Source organism: Dermacentor variabilis, chromosome 10 (genome assembly GCF_050947875.1).
Source record: "Dermacentor variabilis isolate Ectoservices chromosome 10, ASM5094787v1, whole genome shotgun sequence".
NCBI classification, from domain to species: Eukaryota; Metazoa; Arthropoda; class Arachnida; order Ixodida; family Ixodidae; genus Dermacentor; species Dermacentor variabilis.
The window spans coordinates 79,473,708-79,488,792 of record NC_134577.1 but is presented as its reverse complement, the minus strand read 5'-3'; the positions used below and the strand labels follow the sequence as shown (position 1 = coordinate 79,488,792).

At 46.9% G+C, this 15,085-nt stretch overlaps 1 protein-coding gene across 28 annotated transcripts in view; it reads left to right on the top strand.

The window, feature by feature from the left end:
• The window catches only part of LOC142560704 (single-stranded DNA-binding protein 3-like), a 102,955-nt gene that overhangs the window by 47,557 nt on the left and 40,313 nt on the right, over positions 1–15,085 (top strand). For 11 of the 28 annotated variants that reach the window (XM_075672968.1, XM_075672983.1, XM_075672969.1 and 8 more), the window contains exons 5-8: positions 2,528–2,572; positions 8,300–8,332; positions 11,020–11,106; positions 12,897–12,998. In XM_075672968.1, the coding sequence (XP_075529083.1) occupies positions 2,528–2,572; positions 8,300–8,332; positions 11,020–11,106; positions 12,897–12,998 (267 nt within the window). The remainder of the gene's footprint in view (positions 1–2,527; positions 2,573–8,299; positions 8,333–11,019; positions 11,107–12,896; positions 12,999–15,085) is intronic. The other 17 variants (XM_075672971.1, XM_075672979.1, XM_075672992.1 and 14 more) reach the window with 8 other exon arrangements.

Below are 15,085 nucleotides of genomic sequence, written 5' to 3'. Positions count from 1 at the left end.
AACCGTTCTCTCCCTTTCTTTTTTCCTCCCCCTTCAACTTAAGCTTCCTTTCAGTGAACAGAGGTTTCGACACATTTATTGCGCCTGGTTTTGGCGTTGTGGACGGTCACGATTCTTATAACGAAACGTCGTGTATAACGAAACATTCTGTCGACCATTTGCTTAGAGCTGCGTTCGAGCGCTCTAAGCGGAGGTAGATTACACTACTTTGATCATGTACCAGGGGAAGGTTGGGCTCGCCAGGGAAAGAAAAAAAATGACGTTAGCGGTACACGGGTGGCGACGCTTTAGAAATTCCAAATGACGTCATCGATTTTGGCGGCGTTGTGCCGAAAGTCAGCGGGGAGAGAAGCCTATGCCTTCGGAGCGCGTCGGAGCAGCGCCACTATTCCCCCTGGCGGAGGATTTCAGCGTGCAGGCTTTGCCATCTCATGCCCGCCGTTTTTTTCCCCCTCTACATAGTTGTGCTGGCAGCGCTGTTTTGCATCAGTGCCTGTGCCCTTTCGAATGCCGTTTGTGAGTCGCTCGTAACTGCTTTCCTTTTTTTCTCACTCGGAACAGCGACGCCGTTGTGACGTCACCGCCGGCGTCATTCGGCCATCATTCACGTCAAAGCGATTTCGCTCGCGTTCGGCTTTGGGGATTCGGTGTGTGGCTTCGCGCGGTCTTTCATTCTTTTTTTTTTCTTTCCGTACCCCTTTTTTTTCTTTCGCCCGTTTTCAGAGGCTTCCCTCCTGGCATTTTTTTTTTCGCCTGCGCGCCTTTTTGTTTTTTTACGGTTGCACGGGTCAAGGCCAGCGCTATGTTTAGAGCACCACCAGTCCCCGGGGTTTGCGTCGTACTGCTCCGAAACGGGACCCGTCGACGTCAGCACTTCGCTCTCTGTCCGCGCGTTGTTTGCAACCGCAGTCTCTCTCTCTCTCTCTCCCGTGCGGCTGTGGCAATGGTGCCATTGCACAGTCGTGACAGTGTGGCGTCACACCCGTGGCAGCGCAGGAAATCGAAACAAGACTTGGGGGGGGGGGGTTCGTGGGGGGGGGGGGAAGGGGTTCCCATCGCTAAACTCGCGCGTTGAGCTCCACGACTCCTCCGAGCACCGGTACCGTAGAACTCTGTGCGGCATTTTTTTCGCCAGAAGCAAGGCAGCTCGCTGCGATCGTGCTTGCAGACGGGACAGGGGTGGGGGAATGGGGCGGGGGGGCACGTGGTCGTCTTCCCGATTTGAAACCATATAGTGAGGGCCAGCTTCTGCCACCCTGATCGCACGGGTGTGCTTTGTCGGCGCAGTTTCCAGCGTTCTCCAATGTTCGTGATCGAAAACTGGAGCATTCCCGTAGCGCACGGACATGCGTAGCCTGCGGTGGTTCTACGCGTTGCTTACACGAGGTGCGCCGTCGAATACCTGGTGAAACTGGTGTCATCCTCTAAGAGAGAGTGAGAAAGGAGAGTAAAGGCAGGGAGGGAGTCATCCTCTGAATTCTGTCCGAGTGGATACACCTTGCAACGGGGCCGTGAGTTAGTAAGAGGCTACTTATTCGTAAATTGCTTCACGCACTGTAAATTTATTTGTTCAAAACTGAAATTTTTAAAGCGTTTCTTAATTCTTAAATCGTTTGGCGAACCGAGTATTGCTAACTGGTACGCTGTCGCCTTCACGGAACAGTGGGAGCAAGAAAACTAAGGGAAAAGCGTGTTCTAAGGCATTTTCTCGCGGACCCCGGTAATCGCCAGGGTCGTTCGACAGACGCTGCTGCTAACTGCTAGGATAATGTCAGGAACCAAGAAGCGCCAGCTTGAGTCGAGCGTGACAAACCCCCCTGTCTACGAAGCTCCCTCCTGTCTGCGTGTTCAGTGAAACAAAGGTGCGGATGTGAGTGTGTGAACCCTCGCCCTCAAAGCGGGTTCTTTGACAACTTTGGACCCTCCTATTGGGCGAAGTTTGGACGGCAGTTATCGCTAGTCTAGGGATCTAGGGAGGACAGAGGTTTTTTTTTTTTTATGCAGCCGTTCTCGGCGCCTCCGTGTGCTTCGTTTCCAGTCACGCTTGATTGATGAAATGTAACGTTCTCCGCTCTTCATGTAGATATATTGTAAATAAACACAGTACTCCTCGTTCTAGATGAGCAGCACGTTCCTCCTTTCAACAACGCCCATTGCGTGGATGAGTCGGACGACGGCATGGGCCAGCTACCAATTTTGACATGCCCGACCCCAACTCTGACACGCTGCAGACGACCAACTTAGCACATCCGCGCGGTGTGACAAGAAACGACCGCTTGCCAACACGTGCTTTCTTGGGTGATTTCCCTATCGTGCCTCTTCGTATATTCATTTTGAGACAGTTTCAAGATTTCCACGTGACGCTCTTTCCTAGTTTTGTTTTTGTTTCTTGCTTCCCTCCATTTGGGCAGTTGCTCTGACTGAGTGACAGGCAAATCCTCCCCCTCGCCCCCCCCCCAAAAAAAAAGAAAAAATTCGTCCCGTCCTTCACTCTGGCCTCATGCGTTTGTGTTTTTACCTTTCGCAGGGCTTCGTCAATTCCGGTTACGCCGTCAACGGCATCGCAGCGCACGTGAGTAACTTCACTTCTGCTGTCTTCCTTTGTCGGTGCCTACCAGGGAGTTTCATGTAAAAGCCACTAGAGGAAAGTGTGGCGCTAGTTGCGTTCGTGAACTCCTTTGAGCGCGGCAGTTCAGCCGGAATCTGTACGATCGGTATACGCATATACGGCACACGGATGTGCTCAAAATCATCGTCCTTCTGTCGTCAAACGACTTTTTAACTGAAAATGGATTATTTTGAACGAAACAATGCGTTCTAAGCCAAACAATGCGCGATGATTACGCGAGTGCGTAGGGTTTTATTGCCTCCATGCGTTTGGAAAAGATGCATTTCTTGTGGCTCGGTTTTTCGGACCTGTCGATTATGCTAACCTACTCGCGCAGCAGCGAGAAGAGCGTATAGCATCATAGTATGGCGGCAAACGAAATTTCGGCCGTTATTGCCTGAATATTTCGTGAATGAAATTTTCATGAGGATTTCTGTTTGACTGTGGCGCAGATGTCCGTCTGTAGGCCGGTATGACTGTTCACGACGTCCATGGAAAACAAATACTTCAATCTTTAGTAAACATTCACTATCTTTAGTAATCGGGCACCTTTAGTATTTTTCGGTAGATTTTAGTATTTCTTGATGTTGACCAAGCTACGCCGAGAATATGAGAGGTCCTGCTGGGGGTGAATCGGGATTTCAGTTTCTCATCCGAAATGTATATGGCGCCGATTGAACAATCATAGTTCTGGACCTGACCTCGTTCCAAAGGTTGTAGTGGTAATTCGAACGCGCGACCTCGTGCGCAAGAAAACTACAATTGCAAAATGAACCACCACGGCGGTCGCACACGAAGCCGGATTGGATTGGATAATCGTGGATGTGCTTTGATTACTGGACGAGAGAGAAAAAAAATTCCTTCACAACCATATTCTTTATTTATTAAGCGCTAAAAGGTTGATTAGAAGAGAAAAGGGACAAAGTTCTATTTTCGAAGTTCGCGCCTAAGCGTGAGCGCAGGTACGTCAATATGACGTATTTCTGGTATCTGGGCCACTGGGGGCGGCAGTATACGTTCTCCGAACTCGCTTGCTTCAGTCTTCGCCTTGCTTAGAATAAACTGTAACCCTTTTAAAATCAATGAAATTTTGGGGGTTATGGGACGCCTAGACCACGATCTGATAAAAGCCCGTGGGCTTCCCCACCACTTTGTTTTCACGCATGGGGGACCCCAAAAACACCGTTGTAGGAGAGAGACTGCGAATTACTCTTGACCACCTGGGCTTCTTTAACGTGTACAATGTTACCAATTTTTATATATATAACATTTAATTAGGCTGGGCAACGCCGTCAAAATCCACAACGCAGGGAGACGGGTTGATAGGTCGCCACCCGCCTTTAGTTTATTTGCGTTTTTTTTCTTTTGCTTACCAAGCTTTCTATGAAGACAATATCGGCGTTTATAGCATTGTGGGAAGGTAATATAATAATCCTGTTCAAGCTATTTTTGATACGCGAGAGCAATAGGGTATCGCTAGCGTGGGAATAGCTGACGGCTGACGTTTCACAGAGGCTCGCGTCAAGGTTGGCCGTAATTGAGGACGTGGTTACCCTCCTGGTGCCTCTGAATTCAAAGATAGCGGAAAGGTGAATTAATCTGCAGTGAACGGTGAAATACTGCAGGAGTATTTGCGCATTATTGTACGGTAGGAAACGCACAGAAAATAAAAATTTTTGAAAGACAGTAAAGAACCGTTATTAGTCGATGCTAACGAGTCGAATAACCGCAACAGAAATGTTACTAGCTTGATGGCACGAACCTACCGGCTCGTTTTATTTCCCCAAAAATCCATTCGATTCATAATAGGTTTTCGCGTCTTCCTTGCTTTATACCGCAGCTGCGCTGACAGTGTAAAACTGACGTTGGCGGTGTTTCAGGAAGGGTATAATTTACCTAGTTGTATCTTTAATGAGCGTTTAAAAAAATAAAAGGCTGACAGCCCGTTTGGGCCGATTCTCTCTCGGTGTGGTTTCTGTTGGCAGTCTCTGGACGTGGCTGCGAGCACCGCAGGGCGTTGAGCCGAATCTCACCCATATGAACCAACGAAAAATAAATGTAAAAGAAAGAAAGAAGAGAGAGAGAGAGAGAGAGAAAAGAAAGAATGACAGCGGCCCCGCCGCCGGGAGGCGAGAAACGGGGCACGCCGCCGCCGACTCGCGCGCGCGCGCGGCCGGACTGGTTTCGACGCCCGCCATTCGCCCGCGTCGCCCTCTCCTCGTCTCCCCTCCTCCTCTCGTTATTATTTTTTATTCTGTCTCCCGGCGCGCGCTCTCTCCCTCTCCTTCCATCGGCGGGCGACTCGCGGTGGCTGCGCGATTGTTCTTCCGCGCTCGCTACTACCCTTGTCCGCTTCTCCTTCTCTCTCTCCTTGCATCTCTCTTTCTCTCTGTTTCTCCCCTGGCTCCTTTTCTCTCTCTGCTTTGCTGCTGTTTTTCTATCCTCTTTTTTTTTTGTTTGGTCTCTCACTCGTTCCCTCTGCAACCCGCTTCTTTATTTCTCTCCTCTAACGGGAGTGACTGCGGAGGGAGGGAGGGGTTGCCTATTTGTTCATGCTTGGCCTCCCCTCTTTCGATTTCTTCTCTCTTTTGCTTTTCTGCTGCGCCTCCTCTCCAGCGCTTCCCCTCGCCGTCGTACTACAACGTCTCTCCCCCCGAATCTCTGCGTCGCCCGCCGCTATTGTTTCTTTTTCGCCCCGTCTTTTCTTCGTCGTAGTCTTCCTTTCCCGTTTCTTCTTTCTCGTCTTCTCTGCCATCGTTATTTTTTTTTCTTTCGCCCTCTCCCACCCTCCTCGGCTTCTTTTGCTGGCTCGTTCTTTTCTGTTCGCGACGCTTGTTGCTTGAGTGCTCGCGCGCGCCGCCTTTTTTTTTTTTTCTTCCGTACTCGGTATTTCTGATGTTTCCTCGCTGTTTGGCCACTGCTTGCTTCCTCTCCGCTCTTTCCGGCCATCGCGATTGGATCGCCTGTTGCGCGTGGCTGCCCGCCCCCTCTGTGTTCTCTCTCTCTCTCTCTTTAAATCCCCCTTCGTCATTCGCGAATTTGTTGATCCCTATAAGCTTTCTCTGCCGTTCCTCACTTTCCCGTGGAGTGTATTCGATAAGATGGATAAGATGAGCCGTACTGAGCCGGACAGGTGTGGTCCAGTGATGTGCCCGGTTCCTAAACTGCCCCGGGTTTGGGCATTGCATGTGCCTACAGGCCTGGCCCGCAGGCCACGCGGTAGCGATCGTGTCTGCAAGCTATTGCAGTAGTGTGCGCTGTGAAAAAAATAAAGAAACAGCCGAAAGTTCTCGGGAAAGTTTCGCATGCGTAAATCGTTGGAGCAGAGGGTCTTGCTTGCCACGCAAGGACCACGTCACGGCTCTCGTTAAACAGTTTTAGTTTAGCGTCCGCAACTATAGCGTACGCTATACGCTATAATATAGCGTACGCTAAGCAGCGCATGTATTCTACAATTTTAGTTGGCCGGCGATATCTTCGGATCTCAGAGGCCATATGCCGTCGTTGCGGCTATTTCGCGCCTTTAGCGACAGGTGCCGCTGACATCTCTAACGTTTCTTTCGTTAGGCTTCAACTCGTTCGAAACGAGAAGCGATCTCGAAAACACCACGAGGTTATCCATAATAACTCTGTCGTCGAAGCGGCCTGAGACTAAGCGAAAGCCGTTTACACAGTCATTTGCTACGAATGAAGTGCATTTTACAAAAGCAACGCCAAATTCAATTTGAAGTGGGCAGCCGGGACCGCCGCCATGTTTCCCGCAAGCTCCGCAAACCCCGCAAAAGCGCTAACGCTAACTCGTTTGCGTTGCGTACGCCCGCTATACCCGCTATTTCGTTTAGCGTTCAGCGCATGCGCAGTGACCATCCGCTATTTTTTTGCGTACGCAATGGTATAGCGTACGCTATCTAAAGCTGTCTGTTATCATGTCGTAGGCATACAAGTGAAGTCTCCCAAATTTTTTTTCTAATCTTTACGAATTTGGGGTCGTTTTACATTTTTGCAAATGTTGCATCAAGGCTTGTGCACTTTCACAAAAATGTTTCTTTCTTCGGTCCCAGACCGTATCCTAGGGAATCTTGGTGTCGTGAAAAGACGGCAGAACAGTAGCTGATTTGTGCACGTTTATGTAGAGAAGTTCCTCAGGCAGGCAAAAATCGGTTGCTGAAAATATCACTGTTATCTAGAGACAATGTGTCCCTTGGCAGTCTCTGCTGTTTAAAATGATAAAGTTCACAGTTCAGCAGCTATGCATATGTTCTGCCTACAGTATTGGAGATTAGGATGCATCCGTTGAAGTTCCCCGTGAAATGTGGCAGCTGCGGAACTGCCGCATCAGAAATGCACCACTTAGGAAAGCGAAGAGAGAGAGAGAGAGAGAGAGAGAGGTGGTGTCGGGATGAAAGGTCACAAGTCGTCTCATTGGGTTTACAGGACAGACATGCCACTTTTGAATGCTGGTCAAGACAATAGGGGAGGGTAGCTTGTTCAATGGCACAGTAACCTTGCAGTCTTTCATTGCCTTCTATCTTGAATCTTACTAGATGCTCTTCAAAAATTCTTGCTTTGAAAATGAAAGCTCGCTGCAGGCTGCTTTTCAGCCAGTGTACAACAAAATTTTCTGAAGGTGCCTGGTGAGGTGCCCTTTAGATGGATACAAAAAAGAAAAATAATTCTAATCGCATGCTAGTAAATTACCCTTCTACAATACTAAAAAGAAGAAAAAAAAGAAAGCCACTTTTATCATCAAAGGAAGCTTGGTAATCAAAGATGCAAAACCAAAAGCATGGATGTCGCCGCTGCTCTGAAGTTTTCTCATCGGCTCGCTATGGCCTCACATATTTTGACATTGTCTAGTCGGGCCTAGTCAAGCTTTTTATCAGTAAATATGAACTACAGTGTATTCTTAAGAGTTGGATTAAACTGAGTATGGTTCGAAAACTTTCACTGAACTACTATAGTCCAAATACGAGAAAGTACTTTGAAATCCGTGACGTCACACTTGACGATGTACTGGCGCCATGGTTCTGGCATGAAATTCAAGGAACAAAAATTTTAGCTTCACATCACATTCTCTTTAAGCAATCAACCTATTCCCACGAAATTCACAAAAAGTTAAGCTTTGCGACTTTAAAAAAGGATAGGTGGCAAAGACAGTGCGAGAAGGACCACCTAAAATCCAGGAAGTTTGGAAGAGCTGTATGGACGTGTGAGGGGTTTCGTGCTCAACAAACAGAAGTCAAAATGAAAGGCCATATACAGAGCGGTAATGGTTTGGCCAGCACTGCTACAGTGTATGAGTGGCTCTGAGGTTCAGCTGCAGGGCGTGTTGTTACGGGTTCAAACGCCATTTGTGGAGGCTGCATTCTGATAGGTGCAGAATGCACAAACGCTCCGTGCACGTTAATGAATGCCAAGGTGCTTGGAATTGCCCTGATGCCTTCCACTACATCGTCTCATACCTGTGTATCCTTGGGACAAACCCCACGAGTGGATAAGTCAATCGGCCAGTCAAACGTTTGCAAGGCCTTATGCAGCCAAGGGTGATGCATCATTGCACTTTGAACGCTTGGCGGTATTCAGTGCGAGTGGCCCACCACATTGAGTACGAGTCTGGTAACACCTGATTTCCATCATTCCCTTCCCGCTCCTTCTTTTCGTACATGTTCAACAATTCACGGAACCCTGAAGTGCCCACAGCAGGCCGGTTCTTGCAGCTGTTTGGTCAGTGCTAATGGGAACTTGCCTCACAATGTGGAGAGAAGTGACTGCGAGGGCAGATTTAATGGTGGCATGAGTGGTGGCACCACCTCATTTCACTGCATGGACTTTCTGGGAAAGACTTCCGAATAAACATTGCTCTTTTGGGGTCTAGAAAGAACACCCAAGAAACCGCTTCTGTAGTCAGACAAGATAACAGGGGATAGACATTTTGAGCTGATCTCGGTCTCAGTGGATGGATTGTTGCAAAAGAGAAATGCCAGGTTTACCTTTATGTAGTCATGCTGTTCTTCTCTATGTAGATAGTGTTTCTTTAATTCAAAAACTAGACTACTTGCGTGCATATTTTCCTCCCGTCGCGGTATTTTGTGGGTGTAGTTGGATGTCTAGTCACGGCTTTGCACAAACATTTTTCTCTTTGTCACCTACCCATTTGTGGTGTTGGTGATTAGTTTTATTTCTGCTATTGCATAATCATGAAAACATGAGCTTGTAGGGCTTTTTTTTTTCTCCCAGGTCCAATGTCGTCAAACCTCCGAAGAGGTGTATATAGGACATTTCCCATGCTCACAGCTCCAGTACTTATGAACAAGTGGGAAGGATATGATAAGCTCTATAGCTCTCTGTTGCCTAAGAACAGAACGCCATAGTTACTCAAATCGAGGTTTACCTATTCTTGAAAATACCAATTGGGTAACTGTAGGTGTCACTCTTAGTATTTTCTTTTTTAATGGGGTTTTACATGCCAAAACCACGATCTGATTGTGAGGCACGCCATAGTGGGGGCTCCAGAATAATTTTGACCACCTGGGGTTCTTTCTTTTAATGTGTCCCCAATGCACGGGACACTGGCATTTTTGCATTTCGCCCCCACCGACATGCAGCCGCGGTGGGCTAGATTTGATCCTACGACCTCATGCTTAGCAATGCACTCTAGATGGAGGGAACTGGCTCTGCTGCCATTCTCGGGGTGGCCTCAGTGTACAGTCAACTGGCAACAAACAGTGAACATGTTGGTCTGAGAAAGCTTATCGCGTCATGCAATGAAGACGTATGCATTGAAGGAAAAAAAATAGGTTATGTGGCTGGTGCTGGCACTTATTCTGAATCAGTTTGCATACGGAGGGGAAAAAAGAACTTTCTGTCTGTTTTTCTGGTGTGGGCTTGCGTTCAACACTGCCGTAGATTCCTGTGCATAGAGTGAGCTGAAGCTCATTGTTGGTGTATCTGCTTGCACCATTGTGTGCGTGGCACTGGTACGGTGCGGCCTCAGACACAGTGTATTGTGGTTACTGCGCGTTAAGTGACCAGTCATGTCAAATGACAAGTGCTCCCATTACCTTTTGCAGGGTCCATTCCTCACTTTAAACCTTCTGCTGTCGTGTTAGGCTCATCCTGACATGCAAAGAGTGTTTGACGTCCAAGCATGTTAGTGCATGCCAATTTTTTCTTCGCGCTTGTGGCGACACCTTTTGGAAACTTTTTGAACTATTATTAATGAAACTTTGCAGAGCCTGTGTAGAAAGGCACCAGTTTTTTAGTGGCCACTTAAGCAATTGAAACATCCTTTTTGTAGCATTAGGCATTGGGATAATGGAAATGTGTTTTTTTTTCGTCTGCGTTTTGCAAAAGAGCTCTTGTTAGTTCAGTGAATATGAAAATGACTTTTATGCGGAGGAAAAATGCACTCCGCCTTCGAACGACTGTCAAATATCAGTATTCGGGACGACAACTTTTCTGCTAGAAACAAAATTTTCTATTAGCTTACAAGTGATGTAGCCTGCAGAAACATTGTTTTCGAGATGAACGTCCACTTTAATAATCACAATTCCGTGGACTTCCCAAGCAAAACAACTGCTGTGTGCTATTACCTCTGTATTTTTTAGACTCTCTCTAGCACTATGTGCCAGAGAATCTAAAAAGTAAAGACATAAATAATGAAGACAAAGTGTATCGCTGCACAGGTGTGTACAAGTGTGGAACACATTTCAGAAAAAAGTGTCCAGTTACAGTTGCCTTAATCGGAAATGAAATTGATCACAATTACTGCCCCACGAAAGTACCTTGGCAATCACCAAAAAATAATCAATTACATTAACATTACTTTCCTGCCAGCCTTTATGAATATTGCATGAATACAGTAAATATATAAAACGAACTGGCTTGGCTCTTTCAGTGAGTCATTGCGGCCATTCACACATTGTTTAACTTCACTGATAATTCTTCAGAATTTTCATCGCTCATCTCCCTTCTTGTCATTAGCAGTGACACTGAAAACTTGCTCGATGTGGGCACTCTTAGTAGTAGTAGTAGTAGTAGTAGTAGTAGTAGTAGTAATAGTAGTAGTAGTAGTAGTAGTAGTAGTAGTAGTTGTAGTTGGTAGTTGTAGTAGTAGTAGCACACTGCTGTAGTAGCACACTGCTGCAGTGCTTGCTTCTGGATGCTGCAGTGCTTGCTTCTGGATCCTCTGTGAATCATAGTGCTGCGTTGTTGTTGGAGCTCATAGGATGCGCTCCTGGTAGGGAAAAGCTAAAAAAAAAAAAAATGTCCACAAGTGATTTGATGGCAACAACTTTCAAAGTGGCCACCTGTGTGGAGTAATAGCAATGTCAGTTCGGGGAAACTGACATTGATTCGCTCTACAAGTGTTTAAGAGTGGGGAATTTTTTTTTTTTTTCCTGTTCTTCCAGAATCCTTCGGCACCAAGCCCGCTGGGTCAGATGCCACCCAATGAGGGCATGCCTGGTGGACCCATGCCACCGGGTGGATTCTTTCCCGTGAGTACGCTTATTCTTGGTCTTGTGGCTAGTGGGGCTTCTAGACAGGTGCAGGGCACATAATGTTGGCTGATGATGGTGATAATAAAATTTGACCAGAATCATTTGACGTTTCGAGATACCTCACTTTTTTTTTTTTTTTTTTTTAAGCTAGAGCAATGCTCTGTGAGACATGAATTGTTCCACTTACTTTGCTCCAGTGCCTCAAGATAACGTTGCATCTAACTTCATTTTTATGGCAGAAGCATAACTCCCTGTTTGTGTTACAGGTGTATAACTTTGAGACCTTCATGTGATCAAATGTTGTAATATTATTACTATTGTGCATTATTTCTTGCACGTGTGTGGTGGTGGCCATCGTGGCTGTACTTTTTGTTGCTGCATTTGCAAGCAGTGCTTGCTTCATCACAGCCTGTTATGCTCTAATAGCATTTGCCCTTGAACTGTCTTGGCGTATGCACGCTTTTAAGTTACAATGCCCATGAGTTAACCGTCATGATTAATTATTTAAAGTTCAAAAGCAAGAATTGCCGTAACTGTGTGGTGTGAGGCATAACTAGCAAAAATGTAGCTGCACTTAATTCACTGAGTGCATAATGTGAAGCTCACGTGGGCCGTGTTTTGCAAGAGGTTTGCCGGATACCTGACCCCGCTGGGGGTTTAAAAAAGAAAAAAAGTTTACTGGTACAGTACATGCATGCCTAAGCCATTGTTGCAGATCTGTGCGCTTGTGTCTCCTGTGGTATGTTTAGCCGTGCAGTGTGTAGTGCTTTGAGGGCACCGTTCGAGGTGCCGCATTGCCACGTGTTGTTGTTGTTGTTGTTGTGACCGGAGAGAAACGAAGGAAATGTCTGAGGCACCCCTTCTTTTTCTCTCTCTCTCTTTCTCTCTCTCTCTCTCTTTCCCCCTTTGTGTGCTATTGTTTCGGTTTCTTTGTTTCTTTCTCATTTTTTTTACTTTCTTTTGTTTCTCTTCCCTTCCCACTCCTTTCACCTGCTGTCCTCTCCCACTACACACCACACACTCTCTCTCTCTCTCTCACACATTGTAACATTTAACCAATGGTTGCCTCATGCGTTCCATCACGCAACTCGTTCGTCTCTCTTAACCCCCTCGGCTCACTCCGCACCTCCTCTCACCCTACCTCACTCTCACAACAACTGCCTTGGGACTTAAACGGTGCTGGTCACACGTATCCGCTTCCCTCGCTTCTCGCTTGCTGCCTTTGTTTCTCTTGCTGGGCTGCTTTGGGTTGGGTGCATATCTGTGCTGCTTCTATCTGTGGCTGCCCCTAACGTTGTGTTATGTGCTCCTCCTGCCTCCCTTTCCCCCCCCCCCTCCCAATGTGCTTTTACCTTCTGTGGCTCAAATCTCAAAATTTTAAACTTGTGTTCTTAAACTTTTTCTTCAACATTTCTGTGTGGCTGCTAACCTCTACCCTGAACCTTGATTCCTACCTTTATTCTTTTTTTTTTCTGTATTTTTTTTTCCTCGTGTCCTGCTTCCCATTCCCGAATTGACCCAACTCCTTGAATGTTGTTCTGGCCACTTCTGCCGGTTGCCTTGCTTCTCCCCCCCACCCCCACAACCTCTGTGTTATTGTGTGTCCACTTCTGTTCTTTTGCCATGTCTCTTTGTTCTCTTTGCTCCGTTCTGTGCCGTCTGTACACTTTCGTTGTCCCCACTTTGTTTTCTTCCACCTTTATTTCTTTTCACCTCCACTGCTGCCGCCGCCGCTGTGGTGTTCCCACCCCCTCCTCCGTCTGTGACCCTCCTGTCCCCCCCACCAGCAGAACTCGCACATGAGGCCCTCGCCGCCACAGCAGCCCGCCAATCAACCGTCCCCTCACCCCCAGCCCCCTCCCCCTCACACGCAGATGATGCAGAACCAGGTGAGGAACAAACGCCCCTCTCTCACGTTGCATCTCTCCTTCTACCCCCCTTCTTCACAGATATTATTTGTGCCGTCTTTCTTTTATTTTATTTTTTCTGCGCCTTTGATGCCTTCGACATGCTCTTTGCGTTCCTTATTGTTTGCCGCCCTTCCAGATTGTTTTTCTCTTTTTTTTTTCTTCTGCTGTCACTTATTTTGTTTGATGTTGTTTTCCCCTGGGCACTCTGTGGGTGAGCCAAATAATGGCTTGGATGTGGAATGGGCTATGCGAGAAGGGCAGCAGCACTGTTAACGGGCTTGTTCTAGCTTACGCTGTAAAGAAATCTGTGGATCTTAAGGAAACTGCATGCATTGGGTTGGAACCACGGTCATGCTCTTGTTGGTTTGCAGCTGAGCCATGTTGCGCACCAAGCCTGCCACTAGCTTTCGTGCACAAGTACACGCTGGCCTTTTGTCACTGTGTGATTCCGTGGATCACGGTCATTTCACAGCATGCGCTGTCATTTTGTAGCCTCATTGTTGAGGTTGCCTGCTGAACTTGATGGAGGGCCTACTCGAAAATTTGCCCATGGTACCTCTGTATTAGGAAAAAGAACTGCTCGGTGATTGACCCCTAAGCGATAGAGATTATGGCCTGGCCACATGCCAGTTGAATTTAGCGTTTCGCAATGTGCATGTTTAGGAAGTGTGAAGCCAACTGGTGGGCTTACACCACGCAAAGTGCTATGATCAAACTGGATTATTTGCTTGATGCATTCGTATGCATCCCGAGAAGGTTTAAGAGAAGTAACTGCTTAAGAAAAAGCAGAAGAAAAAAAGCTAAAAGAACAGCACTTCCTAACTTAGAACGCTTACATGGCTCACCCGGCACCACTGTGTGCAGAAGCGATGTTTGCCCTCCCCTTTGATAACCATGCATGAATTTATGGCCCTGTAAGAGTACAGCTTGATTCATTGATACACTATGGCAAATTTAGCTGTTAAGCACAGCATCACACATTCTATTTCTTGGTTTGTAGCCACATTTCGATAGGGTTTCATGCGGTTGAATTTTTGGTGCATGGAAGACCCTGAAGTGCTTTGAATTAACCCTTATTGTGGCATCTTTTGTAACTCTTTAAAGGCAATTGTGTGGCAGCAAATGCTGTCAGGTGGGCTGTATCAGATAAGATTGGTCAAGCGTTAGTGTCAGAAAGTTGCAGATTTCATATCGAGCTAGCATCAAGTTTTTAATTATTTCTTCATCTGAGAGTCGGTGTCTCGTTTTCTTCATGGGTCTAGCAGTACTCTCGACAGCCACACTTCAACCATCACTCCTTCCTTGCTTCCTTTTGCCATTTGTTGCGGCTTCCTTGAATTGTCCATATTTTAGCTGTGTTGTTTGTTTGCACTTTTTTTTTGCACATTTTATTTAGCATTGTTTTTGTTTATCCTATAATATTTTTCATGTCCTGCCTTGTCTCCTTTCTCTTCCTTTCCAATTTCTAGTCTGAGGAGGAATCCCTAAGAGGGACAACAGGGCAAACATTATGTCGTCAATATTACGTGATAGATAACTGCTCCAAGAGTGGTTTTTGCAAGGAATGGAGCTTCTGTAAGTGGCAAAAGGACATAAACATAACGTAGGCATGGCACCTTTATGATGCTCAGCTTGGTACAACAACCTAACGTGGGCTGTGTGTAATTGACAAATTGGTAACCGACTGCTGCCAACAAAATGAAAGGCAATTACGTTGCACTTCACTGAGACACAGAAGGCAGTTTGGCCTATCTTGTCAGGTTTATCTAGGGATTAGCTTGCTGCTGTAATGTCTTCATGCCGCTCTTTGAGCGATATTTGCTAGAGTGTGGCACCCTCTCAGTGTCGGCCTCTGGCTCGCAGCATGCAGCACTGCTTGGCAAGTTGTGGCCTCCGAGATCCAGGGTGCAGCTTTGTAAGGCCACACCCCATTTATCACGGGTGGTGGGTGATTGCTGAATTATTGTGCAGGCCACTTCTGCAAGTGAATGAATCATTTCTCAGCTAAATATGGGCTTTGTGACGTATCGTGTGGCATCGTAGAGTGATTTCCGCCTTAGCCCCGT